Source organism: Notolepis coatsorum (genome assembly GCF_963971535.1).
Source record: "Notolepis coatsorum genome assembly, chromosome: 17".
Taxonomy (NCBI): Eukaryota; Metazoa; Chordata; class Actinopteri; order Aulopiformes; family Paralepididae; genus Notolepis; species Notolepis coatsorum.
The window spans coordinates 86,318,828-86,332,788 of NC_140181.1; the positions used below are offsets into that span (position 1 = coordinate 86,318,828).

The following is a 13,961-nucleotide window of genomic DNA, read 5'->3' on the forward strand; positions in this document are numbered from 1 at the left end:
AAGTAATCTGTAAAATAATACAGTGAATTTCCTGTGAAAAAAATATAATTTTTTTATAGTGTATAACTGATACAGACCCTCATCTGCACCTTTGATTACACTGCCTACTTGCTAATATGCGTATATTCAGAGTTAATTATATTGTTTACACTGCCTATTTTTACTTTCTACTGTATACTATAACTTTATTGCCTATATTTATGTCTTTCTACTATTACCCTGCCCATACCTGTACCCCCCCCCCCCTCCCTGCTGCTATGATGCCTGAATTTCCCCAAGGGGATCAATGAAGGAATATCTTATCTTATCTTATCTTATCTTATAATGTTGGGCTGTTGACACCATATGCCAGCCTCTCATATGCCAGTCTGCTGTCTTCCTGTGTGTGTGTGTGTGTGTGTGTGTGTGTGTGTGTGTGTGTGTGTGTGTGTGTGTGTGTGTGTGTGTGTGTGTGTGTGTGTGTGTGTGTGTGTGTGTGTGTGTGTGTGTGTGTTCTCAGATCGCAGACACCTACTCCACTGTGTGTAAACAACAGAAGAAGAAGCCTTCCATGGACGGAGCCAAGACCCTTCCCCGCTCTTTCGGGGGGGAGAACGGGAGGGGCCAAGGTAGAGGGGTCCAGGGCCCGGCGCGCTCCCACGAGGAGCCCTGCTACGAGCCGGCAGGGGACCGGTCCTGGCCCACCTGTGTGGCGTCCGAGGCCGACCCCTCGTACACCACCGTCGACCCCCACCGGAGACGCGAGAGGGCGGCGACCAGTAACGGCACGTTGGCCGCTACTGCCACTCTGAAGAGGAAGAAGCAGCCAATCCCGACGCCCCAGAAGCAGCAGCAACAGCCACCACAGCCACCACAGCCACCACAGCCACCACAGCTACCACAGCTACCACAGCCACCACAGCTACCACAGCCACCACAGCTACCACAGCTACCACAGCTACCCCAGCTACCACAGCTACCCCAGCCACCACAGCTACCACAGCTACCCCAGCTACCACAGCTACCCCAGCCACCACAGCTACCACAGCTACCCCAGCCACCCCAGCCACCACAGCTACCACAGCTACCACAGCTACCAGAGCTACCACAGCTACCCCAGCTACCCCAGCCACCACAGCTACCCCAGCTACCCCAGCCACCACAGCTACCACAGCCACCACAGCTACCCCAGCCACCACAGCTACCACAGCCACCACAGCTACCACAGCCACCACAGCCACCACAGCAACCACCACCCCAGCCACCACAGCCCCTGCAGCAGCCACCACAGCCACCACAGCAGCCACCAACAGGGGCACCTCAGGGTGCAGGTCCCCCACCCCCGCCCCCGAGGGCCCTGCCCGGTGGGGAGAACTTCTATGAGAACATAAGCGATGTGAAACAGGGCGCCAACAACTCCAGCACCACCACCATATTCACCTTCAACGACGGGATGGAGATGTACGTTACGGGCCTGTAGCCGGTGGTGCTGAACGGGGCCCAGAACCTAGTCTACGCTCGGCACGCGGTTATGACGGTCTGCTGTACATAGAAACAACGAGAACCGCTTGGGGACAAGCCGTTTGTTTTGATATCAGGTTAAAACAGGGTCTCCAGATCCAGACCTGTGATTGGTCTGTACCACAGAACCAGCCTAAAATCCAGTCCAAATCAAATGGACCGAGTGTGTTCTGACAAAAGGACAGGAGCATACGTACGTCCTCAGCTCACCATGTCACTGACCGTCCTCCTCACCTGTCTGTGTGTCATTTTCCATGATATCTTTATTTTTATATGAATACGGTACCCTTAAAAAAAAGCATGTGTCGTTGTACAGAACACGTGCACACACACACACACACACACACACACACACCCCTGAAAATTACAAGGACACACTTTAACACGTGAACTGTACAAGTAAATGTTGTTGTGCATGTAAAACACAAATGCTGACATACAATAGATATGAGAAGACCATGACCAGGTGGTTCTATTGACTCTGCAACACTGCAAGGAACCTGGCTGTGTCAAAGGCAGAGGCAGACTGAGGCAGACTGTTTGCTATTGTCGCCCAGGCAAGAGCTACACACACACACACACACACACACACACACACACACACACACACACACACACACACACATACACACACACACACACACACACACACACACACACACACACACACACACACACACACACACACACACATACACATACACACACACACACAGACACACAGACACACAGACACACACACACACACACACACACACACACACACACACATACACACACACACACACACACACACACACACACACACACACACACACACACCTCAGTGTGGGGGAAGTTATGTAATATGAGCAGATGGATGTCAGAGAGATTTGCTGTGCTTAGCGCTCCCTGGACAAACATCTGATACAGGTTCTCTCTGTGTTCCTGCTCTGCCACTGGTCTGTTGCTGGGCAGACGGGGCTTTCCTGCTTTATTCTCATATAGGTTCTAACTTCTGTCTGAACCGTTGTGCGGCCTGAGTCAAAAACTGCCATCTCCGTTGCACCCTTGTGCTAGTCTGCCAGTGTGCCACCCGCTCCGTATTACCAGCTATTAACAGTCGACCATTATGACTCACTGAGGTTAAAACTCAACAACTGCTGCATCATCGGATTAATCATAAGTAGGAATGCACCGATTGTGAAGTTCTGGGCCGATGCCCATGTTTTAAAATAACATTTAGTCCGATACCGGTTGTACCAAACCACACGTACACACAGCACCTGTCGCCCTCTGGCGTCATGCCGGAGACCCGTCCAGACAGTGGCTTCCTCTCCCGGTCTGCAGCCGGGCAGCGGAGACCCGTCCAGACAGTGGCTTCCTCTCCCGGTCCGCAGCCGGGCAGCGGAGACCCGTCCAGACAGTGGCTTCCTCTCCCGGTCTGCAGCCGGGCAGCGGAGACCCGTCCAGACAGTGGCTTCCTCTCCCAGTCTGCAGCCGGGCAGCGGAGACCCGTCCAGACAGTGGCTTCCTCTCCCGGTCTGCAGCCGGGCAGCGGGAGACCCGTCCAGACAGTGGCTTCCTCTCCCAGTCCGCAGCCGGGCAGCGGAGACCCGTCCAGACAGTGGCTTCCTCTCCCGGTCTGCAGCCGGGCAGCGGAGACCCGTCCAGACAGTGGCTTCCTCTCCCGGTCTGCAGCCGGGCAGCGGGCCACTGTTCTCCCGGGGCACACCACAATTAACCAACATAACATTTTGCCAGCGCAAGATTGACGCGGCACAGATAATCATCGGCCATCGGTGAATGTTATCTTATTTGAATGTTATCTTATTTGCCGACAGGCCGACGGCAGTCAACAAGGCGGATATCACCCACTGAAACGGTGCATCCGTAGTTCTAAGTGTAACAAACTATTCAGTCTCGGATTTTGGCAACTCATCTATAGCCTGAGGGGTGATGATGACACACTCACGCTCACGCACACACACACACACACACACACACACACACACACACACACACACACACACACACACACACACACACACACACACACACACACACACACACACACACACACACACAGAGAGTTGGAAGAGTTATGGGGCAAAGCAAACCGAACAGGGCGCATGGGGCACTGGGGCAGGCAATTTCACAACACAAAGACCTTTAGTCTGTCTGGAGATAAAGAAAATTAGCCAAATTAACAAGGGATGCTTCATCCCATGTAGTTAATGTGTCATTTCTACTGCCGCCGTTGTTAACATTTGTTTTTATGGCCACTGTAATGGGCTGTACTGGACAGCTGCACAGCAGTGTGCAGTAAAGGGCGTTCGTCGAGCGAGGCACTGATTCGCTCCTCCTGCTCTCAAGGCTGGAGTCTGGCAGTTGAAATAGCGATGGAAGGCTTGAAATCCAAGGAAAATAAAGTCCTGGGCATAGAAATGACCGGCGAGCCTTCCTTTTGGAAAGCTGCCATCCTCACCCTCTCTCCTCCCCCCTCCCTCCATTCCCAATTCTGTTCCATGGTAAACAGCTTCTTTCCCATGTAACTCTGGGGGGAACAGTAAAAAAAGAAGGGACGGAGGAGGAAAGCACAACATTAGAGGCTTAATAAAGGGCTGCATGGGGAGAATGAGGTGAAGAGCTCCAGGTGCCGAGGGGCTGAAGGATATATTGTGATCTCACTGGTGCGACCGGGCGGGACCCACGCGGAGCAAAGGGAAGCGTGTAGGAAGAGCAGTCCCACAAGGAATCCATCTACCTATCTATCCAAACCCCGGCCCTCTTTTCTCCATCCTCCAATCGCAACTGTCGAGTCCGGGGGAAGCCACGGTTGCGATTGGAGGATTGAGAAAAAGAGGGCAGGGTTTGAGATAGGTCAATTAGAAATGGTACTGTGTGTGTACTGTGTACAGTACAAGTGTGTAAAAAAAAGAAGAAGAAAAAAAATGCACTCTGTATTTTCTTAATGCACTGTTTTATTTTTTCTTACTTATTTACGATGCTGTATGTTCAAATAGCTTATGCCACTGCCATGGAAACTACTTGTGTTGTTGGTGCAAATCCTCCTGCTTGGGGAAAAAAACGTTGCATGTTTTGACAAAAAGAAGTGAAAACAGAAATATTGTGGTACCTTAATTGCTCTCTTGTTGTTAATCTTTCTGTTGTATTGTTTTATCATGGGATGAAAAGTACCATTCAATGTTCCAAAGAGACAACCAAGAGAGAGAGAAACCACTAGGGGTTGAAGGCAACGTGTTGTTTATCCTCTGCTCTGGGGGAGAGAGGGAGTGAGCAAGGAGAGAGAGAGGTGGGGGAGGGAGAATCAGAGGAGGCGGGGGGCATAAAGCTGGATGAGGATCACTGCAAAAGGAGTCAACGGACCCTCCTCCTTTCTACATGCGTGTGCATGCACATGAACACGCGCACACACACAGTCACATACTGCAACCTTGAGCCATGCCGGACGGTTGCCAGTTGGGAGGGAGGAGGCACACGCACTGCTTCCACTTGGCACGTCTCGATATATCCTCCCTCCCCCGCTCCCTCCATCCTCCTCACAACACAGTCCTCACTTTTCTCTCCTCCACTCCCACTGTGCAGGGGAGGGGCCTACTGCTGAGGGTATTGGGGATTGATATGGAGGTGGGGGTGGGGCAGAGACAGGGGGGTCAACCTCAGTCTCTCCCATCACCCGACGCACCAACGGCTCAGCCACTGTCTGGGATGAGAGATGGCTAACAGCTGAGATGCTTAACAGGCTCTGAGGCTGGAGCTTCCCTCGAACAATATCGACATCATTCCTTCTTCTTCTTCTTCTTCTTCTTCTTCTTCTTCGGTCACTATTAGGTGTCACGTTCTTTTACTTCTTCTGTGAAAATGCACTGATATAATATATTTTGTTGAACGCTGTTAACACATTGACCAAGACAGATGTTAAGTTGCACAGATAAATACAGTATGACGACGATATACTAAATGTGTAAAAAAATATATATAAAAAAAATTATTAAAAAACTCTATATATAACAATAGTCTATTGCTGTTCTGATGTTGTTCAGATGTAAAATACGATATATACAGTTTATTTGGTGGGTGAAGTGATGATTATCACAGACATGTGATTTATGGATATTAAAAAAAATGCAGGCTTTCCATGCAGACACAGATATTGTTTGTTAATTGTCTTCAAATATGATTATGGGGGCCAACACTGCTGTGACAGCTGTGGCCAATGTTGTATGTTTGTTAAGCCGACACAGGGTTTAGTTGAAAAATAAAATAAATAATAATACAACTAAAATCTACCTATATATAGTGTGACAGTGCAGATATGCAAAAGATTGTAATGTTTTATATTATCCTTCATAAAATATCAACGTGAGTTTTTACTTTTCTAATAAAGTAGCACATCAAAACGTGTGTGTTTATTTGTGCCTATAAGTGGTTCCACCATGTTACATTTCAACAGTCCAAGGCCCATGATGACTAGGGCTACTCCACACATAGTCGACTGGCCTCGACAAGAATTCAACACTGCACCACATTGTTGTTTATTAATTTACAATAAAGTAGCCCTACTATGCCCCATATGATGAATTGAAAATGGGGGACCCTGATGTAAACAAGACGAACGTCTTTGTCTGCATCCCCTTAACAATTGTGTGTATTGAGCTGTACTAGTGTACCCATTCTGCAATCTGTTAATAAAATGTTCAATCAATCAATCAAAACTAAAAAATAATGTGAATCACTTGATATATCTCGCTGTTTGGGAGAAAGCTAGCTTCATATGCCATATATGTAGCCTAATACTAGCAAAAAGGGCCTGTTATTGCAACAAAAGCAACAACCGTCCCTTAATAACTCTGTAGTAACAAAGTCCTATTTCTATAACTTCGTAAAACCGCTGGGCGCATGCGTAAAATAAAGAATTAATTAAAGACGCTACCATACATACATGGGCCATGGTAAATTACGCATAATATATGAACTGGGGATTTAATAATTGGCGAACTTTTAAACGTGCAGAAATCTTTTAAAATCTCGCCAATTATTAAATACCCAGTTCATATATTATATATATATTATATATACATATATATATATTATCATCTATCACGTTTAATGACAAGAGGGATAATCCAGTAACGTTATAAGTGCAGATCTGCTCAGCACAATAAAGGCACAACAACAACACGGGGCTGAAGCAGCTGGAGGCTGTTTTTCCTTTTTCTCGTCCTCGAAAAAACCGGCCGGTAAAACGGAGCGACACACCCCCACATTACTTGAAGGGAAACAAGTGATTGACGGCTCAACCAGCCAATCCCCGGTCGCCATTCGATGGACGCGTGCCCAAATGGAATGTTTATGTATTCCGAGGACCAATAGGAGTGAATCGGAGGGGGCGTGGCATTCTTGTGGAGGAAAGAGGCGAAAAGAATCTTTTATGGGTGCCCTGGGTGGTGGTGCGAAACTTTATGTACAGTAGAATAGAGGTAAGATACAGATACCGCAGGTCTGTCGATTCACAAGACAATCCTGATATAAATGTATCTAATTCCAGCCATTTGCACTAAAATCTATAGAAAGCTGGTTTCCTTTCTTTAGTCGCACTTGTCCCTCCTGCCTAAATATGAATTCAAAGCGTATGTTGGACAAGTCGTCTGTTGGAATCCGGTTCGGCGGCGCCTCCATACAGTTCTGCTCCGCGCCGGTCCGCGACACCGGGACTCCCGCACCGGGATCCGTCCTGTACACGTTCGTTGTGGACGCCGGTGGATCCGCGAGGGACGGTGCTGCGAGGAGGAGGGAGGACATCATCGTTCTCAGAGGAAATGAATCGTCTTCGCGACGAGGGGACATTTTGCACGACATAATAAAAGTAAGTGCAGTTTGTTGTTGACGCCAAGTGTGGGGCGGCACGGTATCGTGGATTAAAAAAAAAAAATCCCACCGAACAGTTACACGGCGGCATTATAAACCGGTCTTAATCGTATCTTCAATGTATCATGTCATTGACATGGTGATGATATAATATGTGTCCATTTCAATCCATGTTATTATTACGTTTGCACATTTAGGCGAGATCTAAACTCTTCCGCAGAGCGACCGCTGTTGCTTGAAGCAGTTACTTTTTCTTTCTTTCTTTTTTTTAAGTCGTTTTTCTTGATCATTTCATCAAGTCAGTTAGTCTCACATATAGTTTTAATGGCGGATCATAGTATGTTCAAATGTTAAAGGAAAGTGAGGCAGAGACTCCAAACTAGTTGCCTCCCCCCTCGCCTATAGAATAGACCACCGCAACACTTCCGGTATTTTGAGCTCATGGGAGAGCGTGGGGGGGGGGCATGAATTAATGTTGATTAGAGCCTTGACTCCCCCCACGAGCTCCATGTAACGCGGAAGTGCAGTGGTCCATAGTGACTGGAGGAGGAGGCATCTCTTAGGGCTTCGAGGGGAAGGAAGCAAGTTTCTACTGTTGTTGTTTTTCCAGGACGCGCAGCCGCAGTGGGCTATGCATGGCGAAATAATGGTCACTCACTGCATTATCCCACTTTCAATTGCAAGATATTAACCCTTTCACTACCACACTACAGAAGGTTAAACCCTGATGTGATGAATTGAAAATGGGGGACCCTGATGTAAACAAGACGAAAGTCTTTCTCTGGTCTGCATCCCCTTAACAATTGTATGTATTCAGCTGTACTGTACTGTACCCATTCTGCAATCTGTTAATAAATGTTTCAATCAATCAATCCCTTTCACGACCACACTACAGGCGGTTAAGTGTGGTCGTGAAAGGGTTAACCGTCTAGTAGTGTGGTAGTGAAAGGGTTAACAACACAAAAAGCTGCTCAAAAGCACCCCGGTGTGCCACGTCGGGATGTGCATGGCTCACTCTGGCTATTAACCCTACACGTTTCCTTCTGTTGTTTTTTATTTGTATGCATTTGTGATTAACACATTGAGTGGCAGCGACGAGATTTATAGTTAGTTCATGCCGACCGTTGAGTGCCAGCGATGATAAATCTCGCTTTTTTTTATTAGCGATTTGAATTCATATTTCATCAATCTAGTCTCACGTTAGTGCTGCAAACTCTCTGAGCTCCATCGGGAAAATACCGCCCCCTATCGTCTCCCTGTGGTACTGCACCCCTTTGGAATGGATTGAAACAAAACACATGGGGGGGGGGGGAATCCAGCTTCCTCATTTTACTTCTCGGGCAAGCCACCCGAGAGGATCCAAGTAATTTCCGAGCCCCAAAACAGCGTGGAATACATATTTCCAGTATCCAGCGTTGGATCAATAAACGCGATCGATATTTGGAATGGCGATCAGGAATTGGAATAATCTTTTTGGAGAACATCTGATCTGAGGTAAGGAATCTATTTTTACCAGTCTTAGGATAATCAGAACTTTTTTCACAGAGATATCAGCGTGTGCCATGTGTGTGTGTGCGAGATCAGGAAATAAGAGATTCGATTTTTCAGCCCGCTTATATAGCGTGCATAAGTACACACATACACTATCGATTATCTAGCGTTTATTTGAAAACGATTCATGAATAGGCCGAACATTTTATTAATGATATTTCTCTGAAACTTAAAATAATTTGCGTTTTTCAAAATGGTATAAAACGGAAATGAACAGATAAAAAAAAAAATATATATATATATAATCCGTTTCGACAATGTTGACTGCAAACAAGTCATTGATAAGCGACGGCCAGATTAGACACATAGCCATAATTTAAGACATAGTTTATGCGTTTGCAAATATGAGAGTTCTATCATTGAAGTGGATGCTGGCATACGGAGCCCTTTAGCGCCCCGCATGGCTGGCACTGAAAGTGTTAAGGTGAGAATCTACTGTAAAGCATGTTTATTGTCTGTTGACATGCATAGAACACTGCACTTCCATGTTACATGGAGCTTGTGAGGGGGGGGGGGGGGGGGCAGACTATTAGAATGTCTCATTTCAGATAAAAAAAATTTAGCACATGCTGAACATATAAATAACAGAGTGTACATGTCAGATATGTAAATATTCCACCACCCTCCAACACACGGCACCCATTCAAAGTTGTTGTTGGCGAAGTGTTTAATATTCTGTACTCTCTACCTGAGTACCCGAGAGGATCAACATGTGTAGTTCTAGTGTGTCACGTACTGCTGTGATGGTGTCCCTCTCTCAGACTGCCTGTGGCGGCTTGGAGGACCAGAGAGACACGGGTCCCACTGGGGTCCTGAAGAGAGCCAGTCCCACGCGCTGCCTGACCACAAGCGGGCAGCTGCCGGGCGGCTTCATGCACTCGGACATCAGGACCCCGGGGGAGCGGGTGGAGCTGGCCAATGGTTTCCAGGCAACACAGGTGCCACCCGAGGAGAGTCAGCCCCTCCCCTCCTCTCACATCCCCGTCCCCAGACACAGGTACGGTTCTCAACCTACAGCTCTCCGCCACGTCACTTAAAGCTGTTTTCTGTCTTTTGGAATTCATTTACCTGCTATATATACGTGTATTACTCTGATGCTGTAATTCCAATTATCCTTCTATTATGGACCTATAGCATTTTCTATTGAATTTCCCAGTGATAACCATTCTTGTATTATGGACCTATAGCTTTTCTATTGGATTTCCCAGTGATAACCATTCTTGTATTATGGACCTATAGCTTTTCTATTGGATTTCCCAGTGATAATAACCATTCTTGTATTATGGACCTATATAATTTCTAGGTCTCTCCTCGATCTCTCTTTCTTATTTATTATGTGTTTATAAAAATATTTAAAAATGCAGTCTTCGTGATATCGATATTGCATTCTTTTATTTAGCTAAATTCATTTGATATATTATTCAGCCCTAGTCTTCAGCGCGTTCTGTTGATGGATGGTTGTTCTGACCAGGGTTTAGTAAGAGAATAAAATAACATCCAAACGACACAGTGATTGGATTAGATTCGTAGCCAAGACTCTGCCTTGGTCTCTGGATTAGATCTGCATAGATGTACAACCACGGTCCATAACACTTTGAAAAAGATTCACGACCATATGATCTGTTTGTGTGATTACGGCTATTTGCTTCTTTCCAATGTTATAAAACGTCCACACTGGGCGATCCAGGGAGAGATCTGGCATAATTTAAGGCATTGGACATGGTGTGTTGGACATGGTGTGCTTTTACTCTTTTAAATCTAGATACCATGTTCCTGAATGTGAATGGTGTGGTTTGGGCCGGTGAACGTTGTGCGTACCGGTCAGCCAACCACATGTTTGCTGTTCCATCCAGAATAGTTCTAAAATATGCTTGGGGGAGCCAGGATTGCCCATCAGATGACACAAGGGGCAGAGAGACAAAGTGGCCACTGGCCACGCTGGTGTTGTTTACCGATAATGCGTTTAGCTGGTGTGCCAGACTAGCTTTGGGTGTGTTTGTTGACTGGCTCTTAGAGGCATGTTAGACTATTTCTCAGCCTAATGCTTTCCCCTATGACCTTATCTCCAGTGCCAGGCTAGGCCTGTGTGGATATATCTGCGTGTCTGGACCTCTGCATGGCGCAGGAAGACCACAAGCTTTAATGTGTGAGTGTGTGTGTGTGTGTGTGTGTTGTATGTTGGTTTATGTGCAGTGCAGTTAGCAGAGGCTTGATCTGTTACCATTGTTCCATGTCACTGTGACACAGTGCACCCACACACCTTAATGTGTTCTACAGGACCCTCTGTGTTTGATAGTCATCCGATGAGGCCACACACACACACACACACACACACACACACACACACACACACACACACACACACACACACACACACACACACACACACACACACACAGTAGAAAATGCATTGCAGAGACAAGCCTAGCCTTCTGGGGACCTATAGCAAAGGGGTATGGGAGAGGCTATAGGCAGAGCCCAATATCTACAGTCGTCTTCTACACCTCTCTCTATCTTTCTTGCTCGCTGTGTGTGTGTGTGTTAGTGTGGCTGTGGTTATATATTAACCAAAATGCTCTGTAGCAGTAGAGCACTGCAAAGTGCTTGTGATTAAATCCTGCAGCCAGAGCTGGTCTAGATAGATAGGACGCTGGCACAGTACGAGACCAGGTCTAGATAGATAGGACGCTGGCACAGTACGAGACCAGGTCTAGATAGATAGGACCCTGCCACAGTATGAGACCAGGGCCCTCATGCATCAACGTGTTCTACGCACAGATCTGTGCTTACCCTGTGCGTACGATCATTTCTAAGCAAAGAGTGGGATTCATCAACTTCAACTTGAACTTGACTTCGTGCTTACATCTACGCACATTTCAGACCTGGCGTACCTAGCTCCCAGTGGTAGAATATATTATTACAACAAGGAAATGAGCTTCTGTGCATAATAACACCGGCATGTTCTGTACGAACCGTAGTTCATTATAGTTCATTGTAGAATAACAACAGTAGTGTAATTATGGTCAAAACCCTATAAATAGCATTTGGAATAATAGATCTTTCTCTCAGAATGAATGCAGCATGGTTTATATAGCGTTATCGGAATATACGGGGTGTAGGCTACTGACTGACTGCGCTCCGCGTAGCTTGATTGATTGATTGATTGAAAAGTTTATTAACAGATTGCAGAATGGGTACAGTACAGTACAGCTCAGTACATACAATTGTTAATTGGGGATGCAGACCAACTTTCGTCTTGTTTACATCAGGGTCCCCCATTTTCAATTCATCATAAATCATAAAGCTCAACTCGTTATTATTCTGCGCAGACCGCAGAAACACGGGAACGTTTTGATTATATTTAAAAGGCTTTACGTTAAACGAAACAAGTGGAACTTCGAAGCTGTAAGCAGAATACAAGTCATATTAATATAGTGTTCTTCCCCCTTTTTACTGTATAAGAAAGAATAGAAAACGCATTGCAATGACACTATAGTGGACAGACTATGTATATGATGGGATTCAAGTTCATGTATTGAAAGGCAGGCTATCATACATGCAGTGAGATTCATTGTTCTTGTATATGCTCTCGTATTATATTGTTTATATAGGCTACCCAATACTGACATCAAAATAGATTGTAGTATGCCTCTAGAAATCATATGCAGCAGGTAGAAAATTGACGGGAGATCCATCGCGATTTGGAATAAAATTGAGGAGAACTTTAATCCGTGGGTATTAATCAAACAACACGGGAAAAGGCAGTCATATTCCAGCGCGGTCTTTATTAGCCGACAACAAAATAGATGCATCTAAAAATCATATAGCCAATCGAACACAACTAATAAAGGCATTCATATTACAAGCACGGTTATAATGACACACAACCAACGCCAAACAGTGGTCAACGAACGGTCTTTATTAGTATTTTGAGCTGTCCAGGCAGAATTGCAGCAATGGTCTTAGGGAGCCGTTGATATCTGACATCACCGTTTACAAGTCCGCCTTTTATTTATCCCATAAATCATAATACGCGATAGTGTCTTCTTGGTTCGACAGCAGTGAATTCTCCGTGGAGTTTCTCGGAGTCCCGCTCGGGTCGGTCCATTATTTCACATCCCATGGGGGGTGTTTCCTCATTTTCATGACCATATATGGATAATCATGCACGAGCATTGACGGTAGAACAAAGTGGTATTCATCAACACGGAGGACCATAGAGCCTGCGTACGCACGTGTGATGAATGCCGACTTCCCTGTGCGTACGCTAGTTCTACATTCCGTGCTTACGTGTGGAAGTAGGTCAAGTTCAAAGTCCACGTTGATGCATGAGGGCCCAGGTCTAGATAGATGGGACCCTGCCACAGTATGAGACCAGGTCTAGGACCCTGCCACAGTATGAGACCAGGTCTAGATAGGACCCTGCCACAGTATGAGACCAGGTCTAGATAGATGGGACCCTGCCACAGTGAGACCAGGTCTAGATAGATGGGACCCTGCCACAGTATGAGACCAGGTCTATAATATTTGACTTCACAGTAGTCACACAGTGTACATCCAGTGTAAACTAACTAGGGTTGTCATTAAAGATTTTTTTGTTATCGATTCATCTGTCAATCATTTGGTTGATTAATCGAAACAATGAATTTACCAGAAAAATATTTGCAATTGAATATTTCAAAATGTTTCACTAGTATCCTCAGGTCACATGGGTAGTTGCCTCTTTGACACCACCTACTGAATACCCAGAGTAGGAGATGAGCCATGACGTTTATTTATGTCTATAAATGCTGTGTAGTGTGGATGTCTACTGTACATGAGTAGGGTGAGTAACCTACATGCCATTACTGCTTTTTATCTATTGACTCATATAGCTACTTTATTATCTTGAAATAATATAACACCCGCCTGTTACTATCACATTGTTTATCATTACATACAATTAGGGATGCCCCGATCAATCGGCCACTGATCGTTATCGGCCGATAATATAAATATGCGATCGGTGATAATGCTTTATTTTCGCTGATCGTCAAATC

General features: G+C 45.9%; 2 protein-coding genes across 3 annotated transcripts in view; both read left to right on the plus strand.

Annotated features, from left to right (window-relative positions):
- LOC311244123 (uncharacterized protein) overlaps positions 1-1,898 on the plus strand; it is a gene marked incomplete at its 5' end in the record, with an annotated part of 47,493 nt that extends 45,595 nt beyond the window's left edge. The window contains 3 exons of the mRNA XM_084333533.1: positions 500-768; positions 824-1,224; positions 1,293-1,898. Coding sequence (XP_084189659.1) covers positions 500-768; positions 824-1,224; positions 1,293-1,459 — 837 coding nt within the window. The 3' untranslated portion in view covers positions 1,460-1,898. The remainder of the gene's footprint in view (positions 1-499; positions 769-823; positions 1,225-1,292) is intronic.
- Positions 1,899-6,961: 5,063 nt separating this feature from the next.
- Positions 6,962-13,961, plus strand: part of slc2a4rg (SLC2A4 regulator) — a 108,090-nt gene continuing 101,090 nt past the window's right edge. For both annotated transcript variants that reach the window (XM_084333835.1, XM_084333836.1), the window contains exons 1-2: positions 6,962-7,369; positions 9,684-9,919. In XM_084333835.1, the coding sequence (XP_084189961.1) occupies positions 7,121-7,369; positions 9,684-9,919 (485 nt within the window). In that variant the 5' untranslated portion in view covers positions 6,962-7,120. The remainder of the gene's footprint in view (positions 7,370-9,683; positions 9,920-13,961) is intronic.